The sequence below is a fragment of the Ixodes scapularis genome, unplaced genomic scaffold, assembly GCF_016920785.2.
Source record: "Ixodes scapularis isolate PalLabHiFi unplaced genomic scaffold, ASM1692078v2 PGA_scaffold13__105_contigs__length_92229423, whole genome shotgun sequence".
NCBI classification, from domain to species: Eukaryota; Metazoa; Arthropoda; class Arachnida; order Ixodida; family Ixodidae; genus Ixodes; species Ixodes scapularis.
The window spans coordinates 33,035,111-33,057,361 of NW_024609839.1; the positions used below are offsets into that span (position 1 = coordinate 33,035,111).

The window sequence follows — 22,251 nt, forward strand, 5'->3', positions numbered from 1 at the left end:
GCGACTGCCGCGGTACAACGCCATGTCGAGAATGACAGAGAGAAGGCACAGAGTGCTTCTGATTTTCGGTGCAACTTTTTTTTTTCTTTTTCAATAAACACTTTTGCAGTTTTTTTACAAGCCACAAAAAATGGGTGTCCTATCTTTTTTTTTATTTCTAATACTTGGTGCGTGCCTTCGATGACTCACCACTTCGATCATATTTGGTTTGTGTGTCTACACCACAGAGAACGGCACGTGACCTCAGAAAAGAGAGTGAGCACGACTCAAACCGGCCAATTCTCGATTGGCGGTTTTCGGGCGGAAAGAACACGAATTTCGAGCCGCAAATTGTTTTATGGGTACTTGGGCTCTTATATGTCATGTACAAATAAAAATTTTGGCAGGCGTAAATACCCTATCAGTGTCACTTAAGAAAAGAATGTAAATTGAGTCTGGAAACCGTCAGCTTGAAGTCTTAAACGTGAACTAAGCAGTCATGATACACGACCGCTCGCCAGTATGATGCTTATCCAGATCGACACGAGTAGGGGTGGGGACCGGACCCAGAATCCCTGGGCCCTGCAGCGTAACCTTTCGCTACACGTGCTCTGAGCTATGGCGCGCTCATACAGAAACAAGCACCGTAGCTAAAACCGGATTCTATGCTACATGGCCGAGAAAGAAAATAGACCCTCTTGAAAAGTCCATCAAGCAACTCTGGTGGCCGCCACGTTTTGGCCATAACTTCATGCGCGAAGCGGGCGATCGGATAAGAGTTCACACCCAGCACGGACGCAACACACTGGCGTCGAATACGTATGGACTCGAGTGCGAACCCCGACGCCGCAGGAGTGTCCAACGCATGTTCGAATTGCATGCTTACAATATGGTGGCCTCCGATAACCGACGCAGCAGGTACTGCACTTCCTTTCACCCTCATTGCCTAAAAAAAAAAGTAAAAGACTCGGCAAGGAGTGAATACTACGGCCCCATCGAGCCAATGAGAGCGACAGAGGCGAAGAACGTGACAGCCTTTGCCAATTATACAGGGACAAGAGCGTAACCCAAGCCTGTTTGAGAAGAGGGGGAGGAGGAAATTTCCTCTTACACGGGCCCTATTTTGTCTGTTCCAGACGTCGTTGCTGTCACCCTCAGCGATTTTGCCCGTCACTCAAAATACGTACAAAAGCGACTCCTCTCTCTCTCCCGCCCGTGGCTTCAAAAACAGCACTGCGCGCATCTAGTCAGATAGAGTATTCGCGCCTCGAGCTCGCTGCTCGCCCTCTTGTGGCGGAAACTGGAAGTGCTGCAGTGGGGGTCCCCGGGTTCTCCAGCTGCTCAGCGTGCACGGCGGAATGTTCGCGATCGCGGCTCGCGAATAGCCATTTATGAATGCAAACAGTGCTCTTCACTGTCCCAATGTAGTGCTGCTGCCGGTGTGGGATTGAACGTTATTAGAGAGTGTTGCTATGGCGTATGGAAGATAACAAAAGCGCTGCATGGTTACGTTAGAGTTGCGTGCTCCATGTCGTCGCCATGCTCCAGTACAAGACCGCTATTTTTGGGCTCCGCGTGCGCGCGGCATAGAACTTCGAGCGTGCACACGCAACGCTAACGCAAACAAACAGAGCTTACGTTCGCTCGTATGCGCTATTTCCAACGCCAACAAAACGTGCTGCACTGAGCAGGCGTGCAAGCGGGTAGGCGTTCCTTCGAACTGGAAAGGCTGAGATTGGCAAAACGAACGCGCGTCTGGAGCAGCGTCCGAAATGTTATAAAAATTTATAATAATAGAGAAACTGGGTCCGTTTTTTGCTTGTGTATTTTTAGGAGCATCTGATGGGAAAGGAATGGCGGTTGATTCGGAAGTTTTGCCCACAGTAACAAGTCGCGACTTTTATGGCACAATCTGCTTTATACGCAATAAATGTAATTTTGCGTGGATTTTTCAGACTGGCTACAATATTTTCATTGATTTTAGACTATTTATTTAAGTTTCTAATGAAAGACGCGGCAATTGGCACCAGTGATGATAATTTGCCGATTTGGGATTGCCATAGTTCGCGCGTTTGAAATTAGATCATAAGCAGCAAATTATATTACAGCTACAAAAACTACGTATTACAATAGCTTAATTGTAATATTATTATTACAAATTGCAGTAATGTACAGGAGGAACCCCGAAAAACGCCACAATCACAATTATTGCCATTTACATATAATAAAATGTCATTTTGTTTTCTATTTAGAATATGAAAAAGTGGCATCGCTATCAAGACATATATAAACACAGGGTATAATATATATAAAGTCCTAAGAGTCACGTGTTGCCTTAGGAAGCACACTTCTGTTGTCTCACTCGGATTTTGGTTTGGGGTTCTTGTAGGGAAAACATCGTTTCTTAATTTATACGTTTTGTTAACATATTATAAACTCATCACCTGTGGAGATATTCTGTAAAATTTCGATTGATTCTCTTAATCATGGGCTGGTATTAATCCTAAAGCATTTATCAATCTAAATGCCCCAGTTCCCTATTTCACATGGCAATTATCTGAGTATGAAAAGGTATAAAAAATACAAAATATCTGGGCTTATTTTTTGAACAAATACAATTTTGTAATGTGTATGAAAAACCCTGTCTTTGAAAAGTCCCTGAACTGGCCAGAATATTTTGAAATACGTGGGTCGGACACGTATGTCACAATATAAAATTTCCGCGAATAATCTCTTTAGCTAAATAAATACGCTGTGAGATACACCTTGAGTTAGGAGAGAAACCAAAGAATAAAAAGCTGCTCTGTAATTGGTTTTTGTTGTTGTCTTGTGTTAACAAAAAAATTCAATTTATTTTTTGCCTTTTTGTTTAGTTTAAATCTGCACGAAATATAGGGTGACCCAAGTCACCAAGCACGATCTAAAATGGACCATAAAAATCGACGCTTGCACGTAGCAACCTAAACTTTTCGTCAAAGGTGTATTTCACATATCGTTTTTTTTTTTTCTTGTAAAATTGCAAAGCGTAGTTCCCTTTCTGTAAAAAATAGGGCCAAGAAACTTGCCAGGATCTACGGCGGGCGGCGAAGCGGACGACCAAGTCCAGTAGCGGGATGTGTTCGGCGTTCGTATTGACAGATGGCGCCGGGAGCAGCGTCCGAAGGTGCAGCCAATGTTACTAGATTACCTCAGTTGTGGAACTACTCCGGAAGGAGGTACCCCCCATCATTCACTCCAGTCCGCTTTCCGGCGTTCGAAGCGCCATCTGGATTTTGGTTTACGAACTGTGTGTTCCATAGAGTACGGTTGAACGCCATCTAGACACTGCGCTTCAAAAAATACATATCCCATAGAATACACTGCAGTTACCAAAGCAGCCGTCCGGCGCGTCGAGCAACGGGAGGCGAGTCGTGGTGAGTGAGGGGGGGTACTGCTCGTGCATGCAGAGTTTATAAGCAGTTCTAACTTAGCTAATCTAATAACGTTGGATGCAGCCGACCAGCGAAAAAAAGCAAACATGCAGATGAAATCCGTTGGCAGCAAAAGCGCCGTCGTCATGCAGATGCGCTTTTTTTTTAACTTTAAGCTTTGCTTTTATTGTTTGCATTTATTTTTAACCAAATGTACATTTCAAAAAGATTATGTTCATTTTATTAAACCACGGTGGTCGCGATAAGGAGGTAGCGCCATCTATCAATACGAACGCCAAACACACCCCGCTACTGGCCTTGGTAGACAAGTTTCTTGACCCTATTTTGTACAGAAAGAGAGCTACGCTTTGTAATTTTACAAGAAATAACCAACCTGTGAAATACACGTTTGACGAAAAGTTTAGGTTGCTACGTGCAGGCGTCGAGTTTTATGCATCCATTTTAGATCGAGCCTAGTGACTTGGGCCACCCCATCTATTTTAGTAAAGGGAAGTGTCTTAAGCGTATACAGACGTTTTGTTGATAAAACATTGCGAGCATGTGATATTGGTATATTGTATTTTTCTATTTACTCTACATATTGTTATTTCGATTGAGAAAAATGAAGTGAAAATCACAAAGCATAGCGTGGATTGCCGGACCCCGTCTAATAAGCCTCTACAGCTTTTATGGGCCCAATTGTGGCATTTATATTGATGAAACAATAAAAGTATTTTTTTAAACACCAATATTAAGAAGGGAAATCCAAGATAGAAGTTAGTTTTGGTTCCGTACCCCAATTAAAATGTGCTTAATGGTGTGAATATTGCGGTAAACACAGCTTTCGTTTAAATTGATAAAGAGGTGACCTGCGGGCACAACTCCCTAGCTTACTCGTATAAGCGAGGATAATTTGTGAAGCTCAATCAGACCAGCACACTAGACGTGCTCAGCAACTGGCACACCAGCACAGATCTCCGACCTTCACTCTAACCGCCATTTTAGAAAACGAGTGACGTTAGCTATAGAAAGTTGGAGTCACGAATATGTACGTTTCTCCCTCCGAGGCACCTGCTGGCTCACTGGAACAGTAGCTTTCGCCGTTTGCAAAGTTGCGGTGAAACGTAGCATAAAGGGCGCGCACACTTTTGAAAAGGGTCAATTTCAAAGCAAGCTTTTTTCGGTTCACTGCGGTTGATCGAACGCCATTTCATCGAAACACGTTGTAGAAAACGGGCACGTTTTATCGAAGCTCGGTGTAGACAAAGGCCGTTTATCAAAAAAAAAAGAAGACGCTGTTTAAAAAACACAAAAAAAACAAAGGTTTTCCTAATTCCCGCGTGTGTTACTGGGGCACGTATTAAATCACCTGACCCACCCGTAAACCTCTTGACTTAAACAGCGCAAATAAGTTACGTAAGGAAGAGACAACAGGAAGGAAAGAGCGCTGTTTCCTTCCTGTTGTCTCTTCCTTACGTAACTTATTTGCGATGTTTAAGTCAAGATGTCTATCCAAATCGCCCAGCAACTCATTGTACCACCCGTAAACACCGCTTCGTGGGGGCCGAATTCGCTAAAAGGAGGCACGCTGCCATTTTTTTTCCAAACTGGGTTGCTTTACAAAGGAATCCCATAAACGGCTGTTTCTAAACCGGCGTTCGCTAAAATGAGCTTCGGTAAAATGGATGCCTCCTGGCTTTTTGCACCAAACTCGTTCCATAGTTTTCGCTTTCACAACAAGATCACAACCCAAACTCAAACACAAGGCAGAGTTGCGGCAGCTGACGTTACTCAGGAATCTTGACTTCCAGTGTAATAAAAATGTAATTGCTAAGTTTGAAGGTGAGTCGAGTGGAAATATCCTAGCGGAAAATAATATTCATATAGTTTATATGATACAGGAGGCCAAAGGAGTTAAATATATATAGTGAAAACGGATCTATACTTTGACGACTACAAAAAAGTATTAGAAGATAAAAAAGGCGTAAAGTTCCGAGAGAACGCCCTCCCCCGAGAGATCGCCCATCCCGTTTTTCTGGCTAAATATCTGCAACATAAAAATTCCGAAACATCAACCACCCTTCCCCCCCCCCCTCCCCCCCCCCCGATTCCCGTCGGACGTTACGCAATGCCCAACGGGAATCGGATCAACTCCGCAACTGGCTGTACCGGCACGTCTGCAAAACGAGTTTATAGAGGGTTCCAACGTTTTTTTCTGCGATCTGCGCACGTGATATCGGCTCCTGTGACACGCAAGTTGTTCCCGCGTCAATGTCGCACTGTGAAATGCGAATATGCTACTTCCGCAATATGTAATATCCATTCCTTTGACAAAATTTTAGTGGAATCCCGCGTTTTTGTGTGCGATCTGCGTGCGCGATCTCGATTCCACGCGAGTTGATCCCGCGTGCATATTGCATCGTAAAATACGATTCTGCTGCGTTCGCGTTCTGCGGTATTTGTTCCCGTAACATACGAGTTTGTAGTGAATTCCTGCCTTTTCGCCCGTGATCTGCGCGCGCGATATTGGTTCCAGTGAGAGACAAATTTGTAGCGGGTTCCTACATGCTTATTGCACCATAACACTTACATCTGCTGCGCCCGCAACCTGCGGTGCCCTTTCCCGTGACACAGGAGTTCGTAGCAAATTCCCGCATGTTTATTGCATCGTGACACGCGAATTTGCGGTGTCCGCGATCTGCGGTATCAGTTAACGTATCACGTGGTTTGTAGTCAGTTTTTGATAAAGTTTTGCTGTGGCGTCCCCAAAGATAGCCCACCCCATGTTTTTCACCATTTATCTCTTCATTATGGGTGTGCGTTCTTTCGAACCTTTACGGTAGACATAAACCAAAATGTCGTAAGATCGAAAAATCACGAAATATACACCAAGACAGTAACGAAGAATGCCCTAACCTTTCGAGATGATAAGAGTTATCTTAGAATATGAAATAAGTTCATTAGCGTATGGACATCCTTTTCTAAAATTATGAAGTTTTTCTATTATAAGATACCAAATATTCAGTGTGATGTCGTCACCTTTCACCTTAAAAGAAATTGCATCATTATTAACAAAGAGGCTTGTAAACGATACTTCAATAAATTTGCTGAGTTGGCTTAATGTATCTTCCTGTAACCAACAACCTAATTACCAAGTTATCATATGAATTCGTCCCATGTGTATTTTAATACAAACTTAATATATCAGAAACCATGTTGTATAAATCTTGTATCTGTTACAACAAGATCTCCTTACTGGTTCAAACGCTATTTTTTCAGAGGCTAGCTCAAATTTAACTATATGTTATACACCTTTTCGGTTTTTCATACTTTTCTTTTACTTATTCGTGGCTTTCTTTTGATTTCTTATAATTAATTTCAAGGCTACTTTTTAAATTTTCATTGCTTTCTTTTAAATTCTTATATTCTTTATTGTTTACCTTATTTTTATTCTCCAAAGTGATAAAATTAAGAGGATCAAGGTTTTCACTGGAATTCATAACAGTTACAAACTTTTTTATCTTTCATATCGTGATTCTCATAATAATCCAATTAAAATCCTGTCCCCAGATCTTCTCTAATTCCTGTAATCTGTGTCTTTCAAACCCAATCTCTCGTTGCATACAATTATTATGCAAAATATATGTTATCAAAATGTATTCAATACTCATTATGCACTTTATCATATATATATATAGGGTATATATATATATATAGAGGGTATATATATATATATATATATTGTGTTTAGGGGTGTAGACCCTTTGAAATTCACCTAATGCAAATTCATTTTTAAATGCAGCCTCATCCCTTTTATTTTTGTATCCAAACAAAGTGATAAAGTTGCAATTCCTTTTTAGTACCGGTGGAATACTATACAATCCCAAGCGATAAATATGACTGGGCAGTTTTTCTTTCTTTACATTTTAAAAAAATCTGAAAATTTTTCCCATAACTTTTTATCTCGAGTATTTCCGAAATCATTAACTATAAGATTATCTTTAGATGCATCATATCATTCAGACTTGTACACGTTACTGAAAAATAGTAAGGAATTACATTTACAATTACTCGGAGCTAAATTGTAATTTATTTCAATTACAATTACGCACCCATAAAAGTAAGTGACCGTTACTTTGAAAAGTAATCCGTTACTTTTGTGGCGTTACTTTCAACATTACTGTCTTCAATTAAGAAACAAAGAGAAGAGGGTTATTCAAATTCTTATTGTTACAACCTGTTCAATTTAATGACCTTGAGTATTTTGAGCGACAGCTGACTCTCAAAACTCGTCTGACATTTCGCGTTATTTCTTACTCAATATGTCGACTGCTACGCTGAACACCCTTTGAACTGAGGCTCTGGATGGGAGTGGCATATTGCCACTCCCATCCACGAATATTTTATGCTCTGCATTGATCTTCTTCAGCGAAGCAATGGAAGTACTATATTTACCTCGAAAATAGAGCAAAGCTTCCTGGTTGCAGCCGTTGCCTGATATTCGAGAGTTTTAGTAGATCGTTTCGACACCTCCGATGCCCCCGATAACGACATGATGAATGCGCAAAAGCGGCGCCGGAGTATCGGGTATCGTTGTCGGAGTCATCGGACCGATCTACTAAAATGCTCCACTGTCGAAATCGCGAAGCTGTAGAAGTCGTCATACATGTAGCCAAAACTAGAATACAAATTGATTTATGTCCAACTTATTATACCGGCATATATTGCCAGATAATCGCAAACCATAGTTGTAACAGTAAGGTGATAATTAAATAATAGATAAGGTTTGCCTCAATATTCTTCTTCCTTTGGTTCTGAACAGGTCGAGCCTCGGATGAGACGTTGGTGAATAACAAAAAAGTTCCAAGTATATAAATTTAAGTAATCGAAAAAAGGACATGTATAACAACAGTTAATTAGAACGTTGGTTAAAACAAGGAAATGTAAACGCACGTTTGTCGTGCTTATCTTTCTTGGTGCCGTTCAAAAACACACAGAGCACGAACCGACCGCAGTTTACTCCGGTGTTCTCCAGATAGACGTCCGCTGATGCCACGTGCACCGAAGGACAGAGTACTAAGTAAGCTGCGCTATGGCCCCACTCATGAATTTCACTCTCCGCTCCAGCCTAGAATATCAAGTCTACGTCAGCCACCATCATGTTTATTTGTAAAGGTATCTGCTTGAGATAGGGTACGTCCTGCTGGGGTAAAAAGAGGAAGAAGAAGTAAGACCAGAAGCAAGACTATTACCATTTTCGAAGTGATCGCAAAAAGCTGACTCACAAAAAGTGTGACTGAGAAGTAGATAACCTGGCTGTAATTCAATTCACAAATAAAGCGGGTAAACCCTAGAAGTTGGACTACAAAAAGGTAAGTAGCTTTTAAAACACGGTCAATGGGGTGAAAGAAACAGAAAAAAAAATACATCTGGATTTCTAAGAGAAGATGATAAGTGTGCAGCAACGAAGGAGGATGCTTGTGGCAATAACACCTTCACATATTATCACATCTCTTTTAGTGGTTTTTAGTGAAGACGGAGCGTTGTCTCGTGTTGTGACATTATAAAAACGGTCGTAGTCACTATAACCGGGAAGGACATTGTTAATTCTTGTCTGTGCACTTACCGCCTCGAGCTTCTCGAAGAGGCACACAATCATTTGGTGTCCTCCTCTCCCTGTCTTCAATCGCAAAGAAAAACAAGGAACTAAAAAAGCGGAGATAGCTTGCTCCCCCCCCCCCCCCCCCCCCGCCCCCCTTAATTTTTGTAAAACTGCCAATTTGGAGTTTTTGACTTTTGTTGGTGTAAAAAAGAATAGATTCAGGGGTTTGGTGTTGCAAAAAAAGGCTTGGCGGAACTGAAGAGTGCCAAGCCTCCCTTTGCGCTGGTCGATTCTCGTTGACAGTGTCACTGCGCTCGACTTTACAAAAAAAAAAAAAAAATTAGAGAAAAGGGGAAGGGGGGGGGGGGGGGGGTTGGTCCCGAAAAAAAAAATGTAACGGATTACAAGGAATTCGTTACGTCAAAAATGTAAGGAAATTACTTTAAAATTACTCTGAAAAATATGTAATTATTTCGTTACTAAATTACCGATAAATGTAAGGGATTACAAGTAATTTCATTACTTGTAACAGATTATGTACAAGTCTGATATCATTAACGTATATAATGTCAGTTGCATATGAAGAAAGCTATACAGGCTATTCTGAAAGGAGACTCAAACGTCTGAGGCCTGTAGTCTCCCACCTGAAGAAAACGAGCGTCTGAAAACGTTATAATGTTTGCTTTTTCTTCTCAAGCCATGCCGTTGTGCAACCACCTTCTTTTTTTGCTTTTGCTTTTTCACCAATAAACGTATTTTCACTCATCCACGTCGCGAGGGCTTGTCTGTGCACGTTTCAATGTTGCAAAACTGATCACAATACTTTTGGGTTTTGTTGTGAAGTCAGGAGGAGGGAGGTCTCGTTGCCCAAATTAGTGACGAAACTGTTATGACGAAACTGACGAAACAGCAAAGTCCATGACCGGAGCCATGGGTTTTACTGGCGACGGTGGATGGACGGAAGAGAAAAAAATTACGTCAAAAAGAGGCGATTAGAAAATTGGTGGAAATTGTCTAGGGAAAATTGAATGACGCACAACTAACTAGCACAGCTGGGGGCAGGCGGGACAGAGGAAAATTGGGACTCCCTCCTGCGAGGTTCCGTCCCAAAGTCTCAAACCTGTCTCCCACTGAGTCTCGTGCGGGGTAACGCCGGCAAAGTTTGACTAGAGGAAAATTGGCGACTCCTTCGCCGGGGCGAAGACGCTCGGGATGATGTTTACAGCCTTTTTTTTTTTTGCCTGATTTCCCAAGGGTCATCTGCTGATATCCCACACAGCCTGGTGATAGTTAGGGGGAGAAAATTGACTTAGAAGGGCGGGAGAAATCATATATGTTTTTTTTGTTTTTTTTAGACTTAGGTTAGGTGGCGCAAGCTACCGCCCGTTACGAAGGGTATAGCCATTCACATCCATTCATCCATTCATCCATCAACCGTCGTCTACGGTTTTTTTTCAAAAAATGTGTAGCATCAACGAGGTCGCCTGTTTACTTCTTTTTTTTTAACAATATTTATACTGATTTTAGATTGTCTTATGTTTTAGCCACCTTGATTTGTTTTTACTTTAACTACGCTTTGTAAACAAAAAGTACTTACTAAGCGCATATGTCTGACTTTTTTTTGTATTTTTTATGCTTGCTAGCCGGATTGGCACTGCAAGCGGGAAACGCAAGCTCGCCCCACTGCGTTGCGAAAACCGTATTCTATAAGCCGGCGACGCCCTCGTTGCGTTTGGGCCACCTAATTTCTTAAGGCCCTGTCATACCGAGGAAACACGACGGCAACAGCCGCACAACACGTTGTCCAACAGTCGGGCAGCTTGTTGCTCGCTCTCCGTGTTGTCGACAGATTTATCACATCGCGGCAACAGCAGCAACACGGACGACAACGAAAATGTTGCGTCGGCATGACAGCTTTCGGCAACAAAAACAGCAGCAACTTGTGTTGGACAACGTGTGCTGCCCCCATCGCTGGCTCAGCGAATTTCGGGCTGACAACACGACAACACAGATAGCTTCGATGGCAGAGCTACTTCCTTATCAATAGCGTCTAACTCAAATAAAGGCTTGGAAAACTTTTTTCAACAATAATTAAGGCCGGTACAGCTAAAATAATTTAATGTGCTTACTGCGTAATTACCGAAAGCGATTGTCAAAATAGTCACATTAGGGTCGTGAACGTTCAGACTGGAGTTGAAATTATAACTGCCGAGAAACCGGCTCAGATTACTGCTAGTGGAATAAAATGGCGTCCGTTTTCACCTGCTGAGAAAGTATAATCAAAATAACCCAGGAAAGCAAAGATTAAAGAATCAAAACAATATAAAAACCACTCTGATCATGATTGTTGATGCTTGGAACTTGGAATCAGCCGCTACCAGACACCAGATTTGTTTTAAAAATATCCAGGTCGTTTTGGGGTATGAAGTGATCACATATTAGGCGGTAGGCACAACGACAGCATCAAAAAATATTTGTTCCACTGATTGTTATGAAGGCCGATCGCGTCGGTGTCGCACTTTTTAAGCATTGTTAGTCAGGTCAACACCACGCTACAAAAGGCGTTTTGGAGTACTGCCGGTGCTAGCTCAATTTTACAGTAGAAATAGGAATTGCATGAAGGAAAGAACCGGACAGAAACACTTCATACGGTGGCGTAAATCCCGAACATATATCAGGGATCTCACTTTCTCGGTTAGGGTTATCTGCTTTGTCCGCGAATGAAGAGCCGTTTTATAAAATAAAGCGTGGAAAATGCACCCCTTGTCAAGCTTTCTAATCAGTCACTGGTGGGTCGGGTGTTTAGACAACAAATCGGCCAACACGGTGGCCGGGCGGCAGCAACATGCTGCCCGACTGTTGTTGCTGACGCGATGTGACATGGTCTCGATTTCCTCGTGTTGCCGGATAAAGTTGTCCAAGAGTTGCCTCAGTGTGACAGGGCGTTTAGGGGCACCAAAGCGTTGGGGTATTCTAATACCCCATTCACACGGTCAACATAAAGGTACCTTTAACATAGGTCCCTTTGCTATCGGCGAATCAGCCCGTGCTCTTAGGTCGCGAGCACAGGCCACGAGCGGAATATCGTTAATTGACTGGCAGCAGAGAATAGAGGTCCCTTAGCAAAGGGTACAATTACCGTCGTGTGAATGGGGTATAAGACCCTCTTAATATTGCCCGGTCCATTTTCGATTGCGGTCGCTGCATACAACAGAGTTTCGCCTGCATCGCGCCATGACTCACTTCCAAGTTGCAATCACGTAACCGTAAAGCCGCGCACACACCGACCGAAGTTGCATCCGGTAAGCGCAACCGCGCCGTTCTTCCAGGTATACCTACACGCGCTGAAGCGAGAAAAAGAAAACGAAAGCAACGTCAAAGCGAGAACAGCGCGCCGCAGGAAGAGGCAGCAACGAGGACAACATTGCGCAACTCCACCACAAGCCTTCGCGTCACCACTTCAAGGCCGCCGCTGACCTGACGCTTGCACGGAACAAAAATCTATCCTCACCCACGTCACCGTTACAACCGGCGCGCTGCCCATGGCATTTCTCACAGCACCGGAATAATAGAGCTTTTTAGTAGAACGCCAAGGTCAGACGCACCCTTCCACAAAAACAACGGAAACCGCCCCAAAATATATGGTGAACAAGACGCGGATACTCACAACATTAAGGATGGCCAACACTTTGGTGCCTGTGCGGACCGTCATGCAGCAGCAGTGCGTGGGGTACGCCATGATTCTCTCCTACTCCAAGCTCTGTGTCGGACACGAACAGCGTAAGATTATTTTTCGCTGCTCTTTGCGGCGGAAAACACACGGACGACCACATCAACCACATCCAGCGACAAATGCGCGGCATTCGGTCGAATATAATGAGAAAGGAGGAGCAAAGCAATAAAAAAATAAAAACGCGAAGGCGCGACTGTGATGCCCGTCCCGTCGGCGGTGGAGGAGGGTGCGCCACCCTTTCCCTCTGACAGCGCTACGGCAACACCATCTAGAGGAGAAGTCCAAAACACGCCTCCTGCGACGTCACGGAAGTAGGCTGACGTGCGCAGCGCTATAGCGCTGAGCTGAAGGCTTAACGCGTAGCTTTAACGCCGTAGGAACGCGGGTTTTCGCACTATTTATTTTTTTCTGAGCTCACATGAGAGATGTGAATTCCAAGTGATTTAAATAACACATTTTAGAACCCAAGATAATGTTATAACCTACCACTATTGTGCTGAAATACAGGACAGTGATATCTTGAGACAGATGTGCTATTTTTTTAAGCGATAAACTGGGTGGTGTAATTGTCTCTGAACGACAAGGAAGTTGTATAAAAAAGAGTCCCTATGAAATAGCAATAACCGAAGTAGTGGGACCGGGTAAAATGAACTACAGGAACAATTGGGTAAATGATGCAGACGCATTCATTTCATTTTATTCACCCCAGAGGCATCCGAAGACGCATTACAAGTGGGGGGATTCAGAAATAAGATACAAACAAGTAATTGAACATAAAAAAATAAACAAGCAAAAATCACACACACACACACACAAATCTATTAGCTTGTTATTGTTATAATGCAGTTTTACACACCAAGGTTCACGGTTACACAAACTTATGCACTTCTTTTTAAAGGAAATGGGATTGCGCTGAGTTACTATATGGCCAGGTAGTTTGATCCAGTTAGTGATGCAAAGTACTGAAGGATAAAAAGGAAAGTGTTAGAACGGCACTGAAATGGTTCAACCTTGCAGGAATGATCTAATCTGGATGATATAAAATTGGCAGGCCGGCAGTAAGTAGATTAAAAATCGGAATTTGAGTAATATACATCTTCGAAAAAAAAACACAATCAGGCTCTTTTCTTTGGCTACTTTCGGCGGCCAGTTGCGGCTCTCAGAAGTATCGCATAGACAGGTTTCCGGGACCAAGCATGCTCGTTCTGCAAGCTGGGTTCATGTATCTTTAAATGCCGGGAGCGGGTAAGCTGACCGAAAAGAATAAAGAAACATGGAGAGCATTTACCTGAACCCCTGCACAAGCTGACCTCGGGGCAGCATTTTCAGAGCGGCTTGCTACGAGAGGACTGCCTGTTCAGGAGCAACTTTACATTCGAGAACGATGCTTTCAGTTTTTGGAGAAACTGGCGAATGAAATACAAGCGCGCATTCCTAACGCGACATCTGCACTCCGGGGGCTTCAAGCAATCAGCCTAAAATTGTAACATGGCTTAATTCTTGACGGGAAATTTTCAGTTTGCCTTCTCACCTTTTCAGCCCCTCTAAGAATAAGCCGGAAGGAGAGTACTGGCTACACTGTAAAAAAAAAACAAATCCCGTCAAATTACTAGCAATTTCCAGTTAATTTTTGATGCCGGTACAATTTCTGTTGCCTTGCATCACGGTCCCAGCATTAACTAGGTATTACGTGCATGACAGTAATGAGGCCCTACGGTTTTCGCCCGTAACTTGACCCGTAGAAGCATGGCAGATTGATTGATTGATTGGGGGTTTATGGCGCATCAGCAACTAAGGCTATATTGCGCCAAGCTTAGACTATTGCAATTCGGGTTTAAAGAGAGGAAAGAGCTATAGTAGCGAAATATATGATAAAACCATGAACATAAATGTGTATAAGTGTAAACAATATGACAATGAATTTAGGAGTAAAATCACAGTCAGTGTACAAGGCCGATATCTGTGAGGAAATTAAAAACACAACTGTATGGAATGAGCGGTTCGTCACCTAGTAGTAGGGCGAGGTGTAGTGGAATGTGTTCTTTATAAAGCAGTGAGAAGTGTTTATACCGGCATTGGTCATACTTAGGGCATTCAATGAGTATGTGCATAATACTTAGAGGTAGGTTACAATGCACACATTCAGGGGCATCCTCCCCGCTCAAGAGGTGTCCATGTGTGAGACGAGTATGACCGATTCGTAACCTACAGAGTATGACTTCATAAAAGCGCTCCAGATGTCGGGCACTCTCCCACTCGCCTAGAAAAGATTTGATTGCGTGTAGTTTGTTGCGGGTTTCGCTGTTCCACTGCAGCTGCCACTTTGCTTTGATACAACGTTTCAGAGAGTTGTGGTAATCTTTGTAGGGTATTTGGTGTGTGTCGATTTCTCGATCATTAGCAGAGCTAGCTGCACAATCAGCTGCTTCATTTCCAGGAATGCCAACATGGCTAGGAACCCAGCATAAGACTATGTCAAGATTTTTCTTAGCAGCCAGGATAATCTTGTGCTTTAACTCAGAAACCAGTGGGTTTTTTACACGGTTCATTGATGCGACAGCCTTCAGAGAGCTTAAAGAGTCCGTGGGTGATTTCAGATAAGATCGACCAAAGGGTGGCTGCTCGACATTTTTAAATCAACTGATGTTTTTATATGACATTGTCTAGTGTCTGGTATAAACGAATCCACACTTAGTTTTGACCAGAAAAAAAATTTGGAGACAAGAAAAATCGTAAGGCAGGGAGAGGTGGACAGTTGCAATAACGCGCACTGATGGAGGCGGCAAGTTTGAAAGTGAATAATTAAAACAATAAAATTAGGAGAATTTTAAAACTTTTTACAAACAAACTATGGGTACAACTTGCTTGTAATATAAAGTAATAATATTTATTAAAAATTTATTTAGTTTTCTAAAAATTGCCAAACATGCCTGCTCGAACGACAAATGGCAAACTTTGGAAATCTGTATCTCATGAAATAATTTAATCATTATTACATAACTTGCAGACATTATTTTACTAATATATGGCTATTATTGAAAAAATAAATAAGGTATCTGAGTGACACAATAGTTACAATATATTTAGGCAAACATGGGAAAAAATCAAACAAAGAAAAATTCCAATGCGAATAAAAAAAAACACCACCTTCGATTTTTTTTAAATTTGGGTACCCTGTTATACTCTATTTCGGCATTCATTTCTATTAAAAACATGTTGCATCATTGCATTGTGAAAGAAGAAACAACTCCCCAAAGTAGGGTCCTTTTTCAAAGCCTACACTTAGCAGTGTCCTATACAAGAAGTGACTCTGAGTTCCAGTTTCATGAAACTTGCACAAATCTTTTATATATATTTATTCAGATGAGGTCATTAATAAAAAGAGCGATCGGTCACACAGTAAAAGGGAGGAGAAACTATATACAGCATTTTACATAAGCGTACAAAGTGGTATCATATTAGAGACTAATGATTTGAGAAAAGATGATGCAGTGTGAAGTTGTACCTTCCGGTATATTTTACATCTAGAGTAAAATAAACAACTTTACTTCCACACACAAAAACAAAGATATAATAGTAAGATATTTAGGTTGGCTGTGTATTTACGATTACAAACAATTTCAGGTGACGGATGCCATAGTGCCTAACTGGAGCAGTTTCGATGCTCTCGGTGTATGAATGAATCGTGGCAAGCCGATATATTTTATCCTGCTCGAGGATAACATTTTGGGATTTTTTTTTATAGTGATCAGATAAAAATTATTAGTAACCACCAACAAAAACAGTAGGTTAAATACCCCGTGAAGAAAAATGTGATAAATAAGATGTCCCTGCATTCAAAATGAGCAGTCCTTGGGAAATTAAATTCGGCACTTTACGCTAAGGTTTTCCTCGCTGTACCCATTTAATAAAGTTGCTTCCAAGCAGATCCGACTGTCCGTGCTACATATACGTCACAGGTCCCTTCTGTTGATGACTTGCTGAGCCGCCACGCGTGCCAAGACTGAATGCCAGGGAAGGCGCGCACCGTCAGCCACTCTTCTTTTTTTTGTTCACGATACCGAACAACCTCATTTTCGTCCAGATATACAAGATGCACGCCTTTCAGTTTCTTTGATAGAACGCTCACCATTGTCCTGGCCGTCTGAATTGCGCTTACTGAACGTTCTCTCAGGCTGTTCAGCCTGGACCGGTACTTCTCGAGTCCGCCAACTCCGTCACATGCATTTTTCCCATGTCCAGATGCAGAAAATAACCACTGGGCTTGTGGGCAATCGTCCTTTGCAAATTGGTGAAGCTGGTAGCGATTCTTGAAATGACTGGCGGCGCCGTCACTTACGTACGTCACGTACGAGTATACCGCAACGTTGTCTTCAACCCACTCCTTCACTTTTTCTAGAGCCAAGCAAGCGTGAGCGGCGTCGTGACACAGGTCCTCACTGATGGTGGCAAAGCTGTTTGTAGATTTTCTTGTCGTCACCACACATGTAAATATCGAAACTTTTTTTTTCCAGTGATATGCTTGCATTTCGTCAGGAAGCACGATGGTCCAGTTTTCAGCAAAGTCAAAATGAAAGACAATGCTCCCCCGTTGCATGCACTGTTTTTCATCGTAGATCGCTTTACCTTGCGTTTGCCGGATATGGTTGTGGAGTACCCAACTTCCAACCGTCACTTGGATGACTTTTAGGAAAGTCTCAGGTTCCAAAGTTTTTTTCACAAGGTCGCCGGACTCCCATGTTGCAAGCACAATCTCTTCATCCTCCGGGATATCAAGTTCCTGGAGTGTAAGAAACTGGCCTTTTGGGCAGTGATCACAGTCTCCTTGAAGGCACAGTTCTGTTGCTGGGTCGCACAGAAATGCCGAGTTCATTTCACCAGTGTTGAATGTTGAGCCTGTAACGTTCTCTAGAGCGGCAATACAAAGATAATAATTGGCGCAGCGCACACAAACGCACACTTCCTGGTATGGAATACATTGGACCCATCTAGGGCGCAACGAATAAAATTTCGTTAGCCCAACGCCGGAATCGGGATGCTTGTCTTTGTATATACGGAAGGCCTCTCGTATTGAGCGTGTCATGAAGCGCTTTGGCACGAACGTTTTCTCTCCGTTGAGCATGACAGAGATGACGTCCTTCTGGTTGGGACTTTGGAGCGAACATTGTAGCTCGTCTTTCGTGAAGTACTCTAGGGCAGCAGACAGGTTCTCAGGGCTCACCTTGCACCTCGTGTAAGGATCCGGCTCATACCACACGCCATGCTTTTCCTTGAGTTTTCGGGATTTACTGATGAGGTACATTGAGGCCTGTGGAATCATCTTTTGAACCTCATTCTTCGTCAGTGTTGACGGCAGGAGTGTAAGCAGTTGACAACGTTCCCGGAGAGAGGTGGCGGTTTCAAAGGCCTGCCGAAAGTTGTCCACCCACTCAGTGCATGTGGAGCATGTTGGTTCGGACGACCCCGATGGTGCGTCCCTGTCGTACGCAATACGTAGCCTTGAGCGTATATTCTTTGGCAGCAACCTGCTCCAGTTCTGTCTGCTTTCTCTTGACATAGGCAGGCCTGTCCCGACTTCTTACGACGCTCGGTTGTCTCAGCGGCGACACATCTGTAGGTAGTATGCTGCGATTTAGATCTTCAATTGCTTCTTCAGCTGGCACAAATATGTCAGGGCACTGCTCTGAGCTTCGCATCGAGATCTCCTTAGTGATGTGCATGAAGCAATGGTAGCACAGGTAGTCCGTCGCACTCACTTTGGTGGAACAGTCAGGCGGAAGAATTTGCTTCAACGAGTTTAGGTCCAACTCGCCAACACTTCGAAAATTCCGCTGCTTTGGTATAGTCTTTTTGTGTTTGCAAAAGTAATCTGCACAAAACACTCGTTCGGAGCTCCAGGACGTCTTCATAATGTATACATGTAAATAATAGAAATTAAACCCCAACTGATGGCATATAATTGCCAAGTGAAAGAACTACTGGGTGCACAAGTGACAAGTCCGAGGCTGAGGAGCTCACTCACTGCAAACGTACATTTGAAAAGAGAGGTCACAACTGAGGCTGTCGGCAAAGCTTGATCCACGTCAAAGGAAGAAAGAGGGAAAGTCTCCAGACAAAAAATTGTGGTCAGCGGCCTTCGAAAAAGACTTTCCGGAATCGCACTGTCGTCCCTCCACGCGCTGATATGAGAGCACCCTAGCTTCTACCACGTGGTTCATGACACAGCCTGAGCCATGTCGGCGACCAGTTCGCGAGGGGTTGGCGGTGGGGTTACGTTGATGGTCACTCGGATTAACCTTTGCTGTACTGAGCTACCGCCTGCAGTGCCTTATCGCCGGCTGGTGTCAACAACAAGAACACACACACCCTGTGTACACCAAAACTACAAGCGCTCACCGCACACGCGTCGCCGCCGCTTTTAAGCTTTTGTGAAATTGCTTTCTTTTGCCGCGGAGAACCGCCTTATCTTAACTACGTGCCTTAAATCCTTCCAGGCGGGCGTACACAATATCAAGCGTTTCGAGAAATGCCCGTGGAGTAGAACTATGGGAAAATTCGGAGCCCGCGATGTCGATATCGTCGCCGTTGTGTTAGTACGCCGTCGCGTACTGCAGTCCCCCGTTGGGGGAGGGGAGTGGGAGCGGTATTACTACGATAACATGGCAACAGCGTTTACACTCTATGTATTTACGCGAGGCTAGAGTATTTGGGGATAATGCTGCCGGTTGGTGTGCCCCTTTGTGCCTGATATTATCGCCCGTGACCCCAGCGAGTGAGATGGCGACAGGCGTGACTGCTCAGTAAACAGGCGTCGGCGGCCATGTTTTGCTGGTTGAAGCGAACCCCCTGGTCCTTGACAGCGAGCGTGGAAATGCGAAAAAAAGATTGTATCGGCCGTTTTGCCAGAACTAGCGACGAGTGTCGTCTGCGGTTTCCGGCAACTATTTTGCCATAATCGTGAGCTTAGCGAGGAAATGATTTTTGCTAGCCACAGAACACTACCACGCAGAAATGGAATGCTTGAACATGTTTTTGTTCTGGATATATATCAGGGATATATATGAGAGAGAGAGAGAGAGATGAAGGTAGAGCGGAAGAGGGAATAGCATGTAGTGTCGCAGGAGAATAAAGTAAACAAAGTTCCTAGTGGCCGATGGCTGTATGATCTTTTCTCGGATCACTAATCCGTAATATGATACCTCTTTGTACACAGTAGTTTCTCCTTAATTTAAGTGTGTGAACGATTTCTTTAGTTATCATTGGCCTCATCTGAATAAAAATATATAAAAGATGTGTGTTGGTTTCATGAAACTGGAACTCAGAGTCAGTTCTTGTATAAAACACTGCTAAGTGTAGGATTTTAAAAAGGACCTTACTTTGGAGAGTGGTATCTTCTTTCTCAATAAAATGATGCAACATGTTTTAATGGAAATGAATGCCGAAATAGAGTATAACAGGTTACCTAAATTTAAAAAAAATCGAGGGTGGTGTTTTTTTTTTATTCGCATCGGAATTTTTCTTTGTTTGATTTTTTTTTTCCATGTTTGACTAAATATATCCTAACTATTGTATCACACAGATACCTTAGTTATTTTTTAAATATTAGCTATATATTAGTAGAATAATATCTGCAAATTATATCATAATGATTAAATTATTTCATGAGATACAGACCTCCAAATTTTGCCATTTGTCGTTCGAGCAGGCATGTTTGTCAATTTTTAGAAAAATAAATAAATTTTAAATAAATATGATTACAGTTGCATTAACGCGCCATCAGTGCACGTTAATGCAACTGTTCACCACCTCATGCCTTACGATTTTTCCTGTCCCCAAGTATTTTTTCTAGCCAAAACTAAGTTTGATTCGTTCATACCAGACACTAGACAATAACATATAAAAACATCAGTTGATTTGAAAATGTCGACTAGCCATCCTTTGGTCGATCTTATCTGAAATCACCCCTGTGTAGATTACAGCGTGAGAAAGTCGTTTTTTTCATCATGTAATCAACAGCCAGCAGCAAACCATAAAGCTCTGCTGTTAGTATAGAAGCTTTTGGATTTATTCTCTTCACCTGATTTATTGATGGTCCCACCATAGCATAGCCTACTACCGAGTCTTTTTTTGTCCCGTCTGTATAAAAACTGGCATACTCGTGATATTTGGTCTGAAGCTCAAAGAAGTCCTGCCTTATGACTTCCCGTGGAACATTCTTTTTGTTATACTTGGTCAGTGTAAGGTCGCAATGTATGTGGCAGTTGTTCCATGGAGCGATATCTGGTGGGTACTGGACTAGCTGAAGCCTTGCATCAATCCCAACAGATTGTGCTGCAGTATTATTCCTCATAGAGAGAGGCGGAACTATGGAAGGTTTGTTTTCAAATGTACGTTGGAACTTGATAGTCTCAATATTATCTCGAACGGGGTGCTCCGCGACAGAGCGCACCCTGACAGAGTACATAAAACCCAGGGAAAACCTCCTATACTCAAGGGACAGTTCGTTTGCTTCCGCGTAAAGGCTAAGCACTGGGGAGGTGCGAAATGCTCCTGTAGCCAATCGCAGTCCCTGATGATGAATAGGATCTAACATCTTTAGAACTGATGCCCGAGCAGAGTTATAGACAATACAACCATAATCAAGCTGAGAGCGAATGACTGAGCGATAGATATGCAAAAGACATAGTCGGTCGGAGCCCCATGTTACATGTGACAAGACCTTAAGGATGTTCAGAGATTTAAGACACTTGAGTTTTAAGCTCTTAATGTGTGGAACGAAAGTCCACTTGGAATCAAACACAAGGCCCAAAAACTTGTGTTCATTTTTTACAACAATAGGAGAACCATACATGTTCAAAGACGGTTCCTGAAGAGCACCACGTCGACGAGAAAAGCTGACACAAGCTGTTTTTTCGGAAGAAAATTTAAAACCATTTGTATCTGCCCATCTGACCAAATTATTGACCGCAAGTTGGACCCGACGTTCACAAATTGAGGAATTACAGGATGAAACGGAGATCTGAAGATCATCAACATATAAAGAATACTGTACTGAAGGAGGGATTGCACGGCCGATGGAATTAAGTTTGACGATAAAAAGAGTGACACTCAGCACACCCCCCTGAGGGACTCCATTTTCCTGTAAAAATTCCTTAGAGAGAGTTTTTCCCAGCCTCACGCGGAAAGTACGCTGCTGCAGGTAACTCTGTATAGTACTCAACATTCGGCCACGGAAACCAAGATCGAACAAATCCTGCAGTATGCCGTAACGCCAGACCGTGTCGTATGCCTTCTCCAAATCAAAGAAGACGGAGAGACACTGTTGCCTGTTGACAAACGCCTCACGTACGAAGGTCTCAAAGCGGACGAGATGATCGACAGTGGACCGTGCTGAACGAAAGCCACACTGGAACTTATCAAGGCAGTTGTTTCGTTCTAGGAAAAACATCAGTCTCTTGTTAATCATCCTTTCTAGTGTCTTGGAAAGACAGCTAGTTAGAGCTATTGGTATGAAGCTAGATGCACAA

At 43.0% G+C, this 22,251-nt stretch overlaps 1 protein-coding gene across 1 annotated transcript in view; it reads right to left on the minus strand.

Moving 5' to 3' along the window:
• LOC115316921 overlaps positions 1-12,917 on the minus strand; it is a 31,100-nt gene extending 18,183 nt beyond the window's left edge. Inside the window, exon 1 of the mRNA XM_042289850.1 lies at positions 12,659-12,917. Coding sequence (XP_042145784.1) covers positions 12,659-12,730 — 72 coding nt within the window. The 5' untranslated portion in view covers positions 12,731-12,917. The remainder of the gene's footprint in view (positions 1-12,658) is intronic.
• Positions 12,918-22,251: the final 9,334 nt, after the last annotated feature.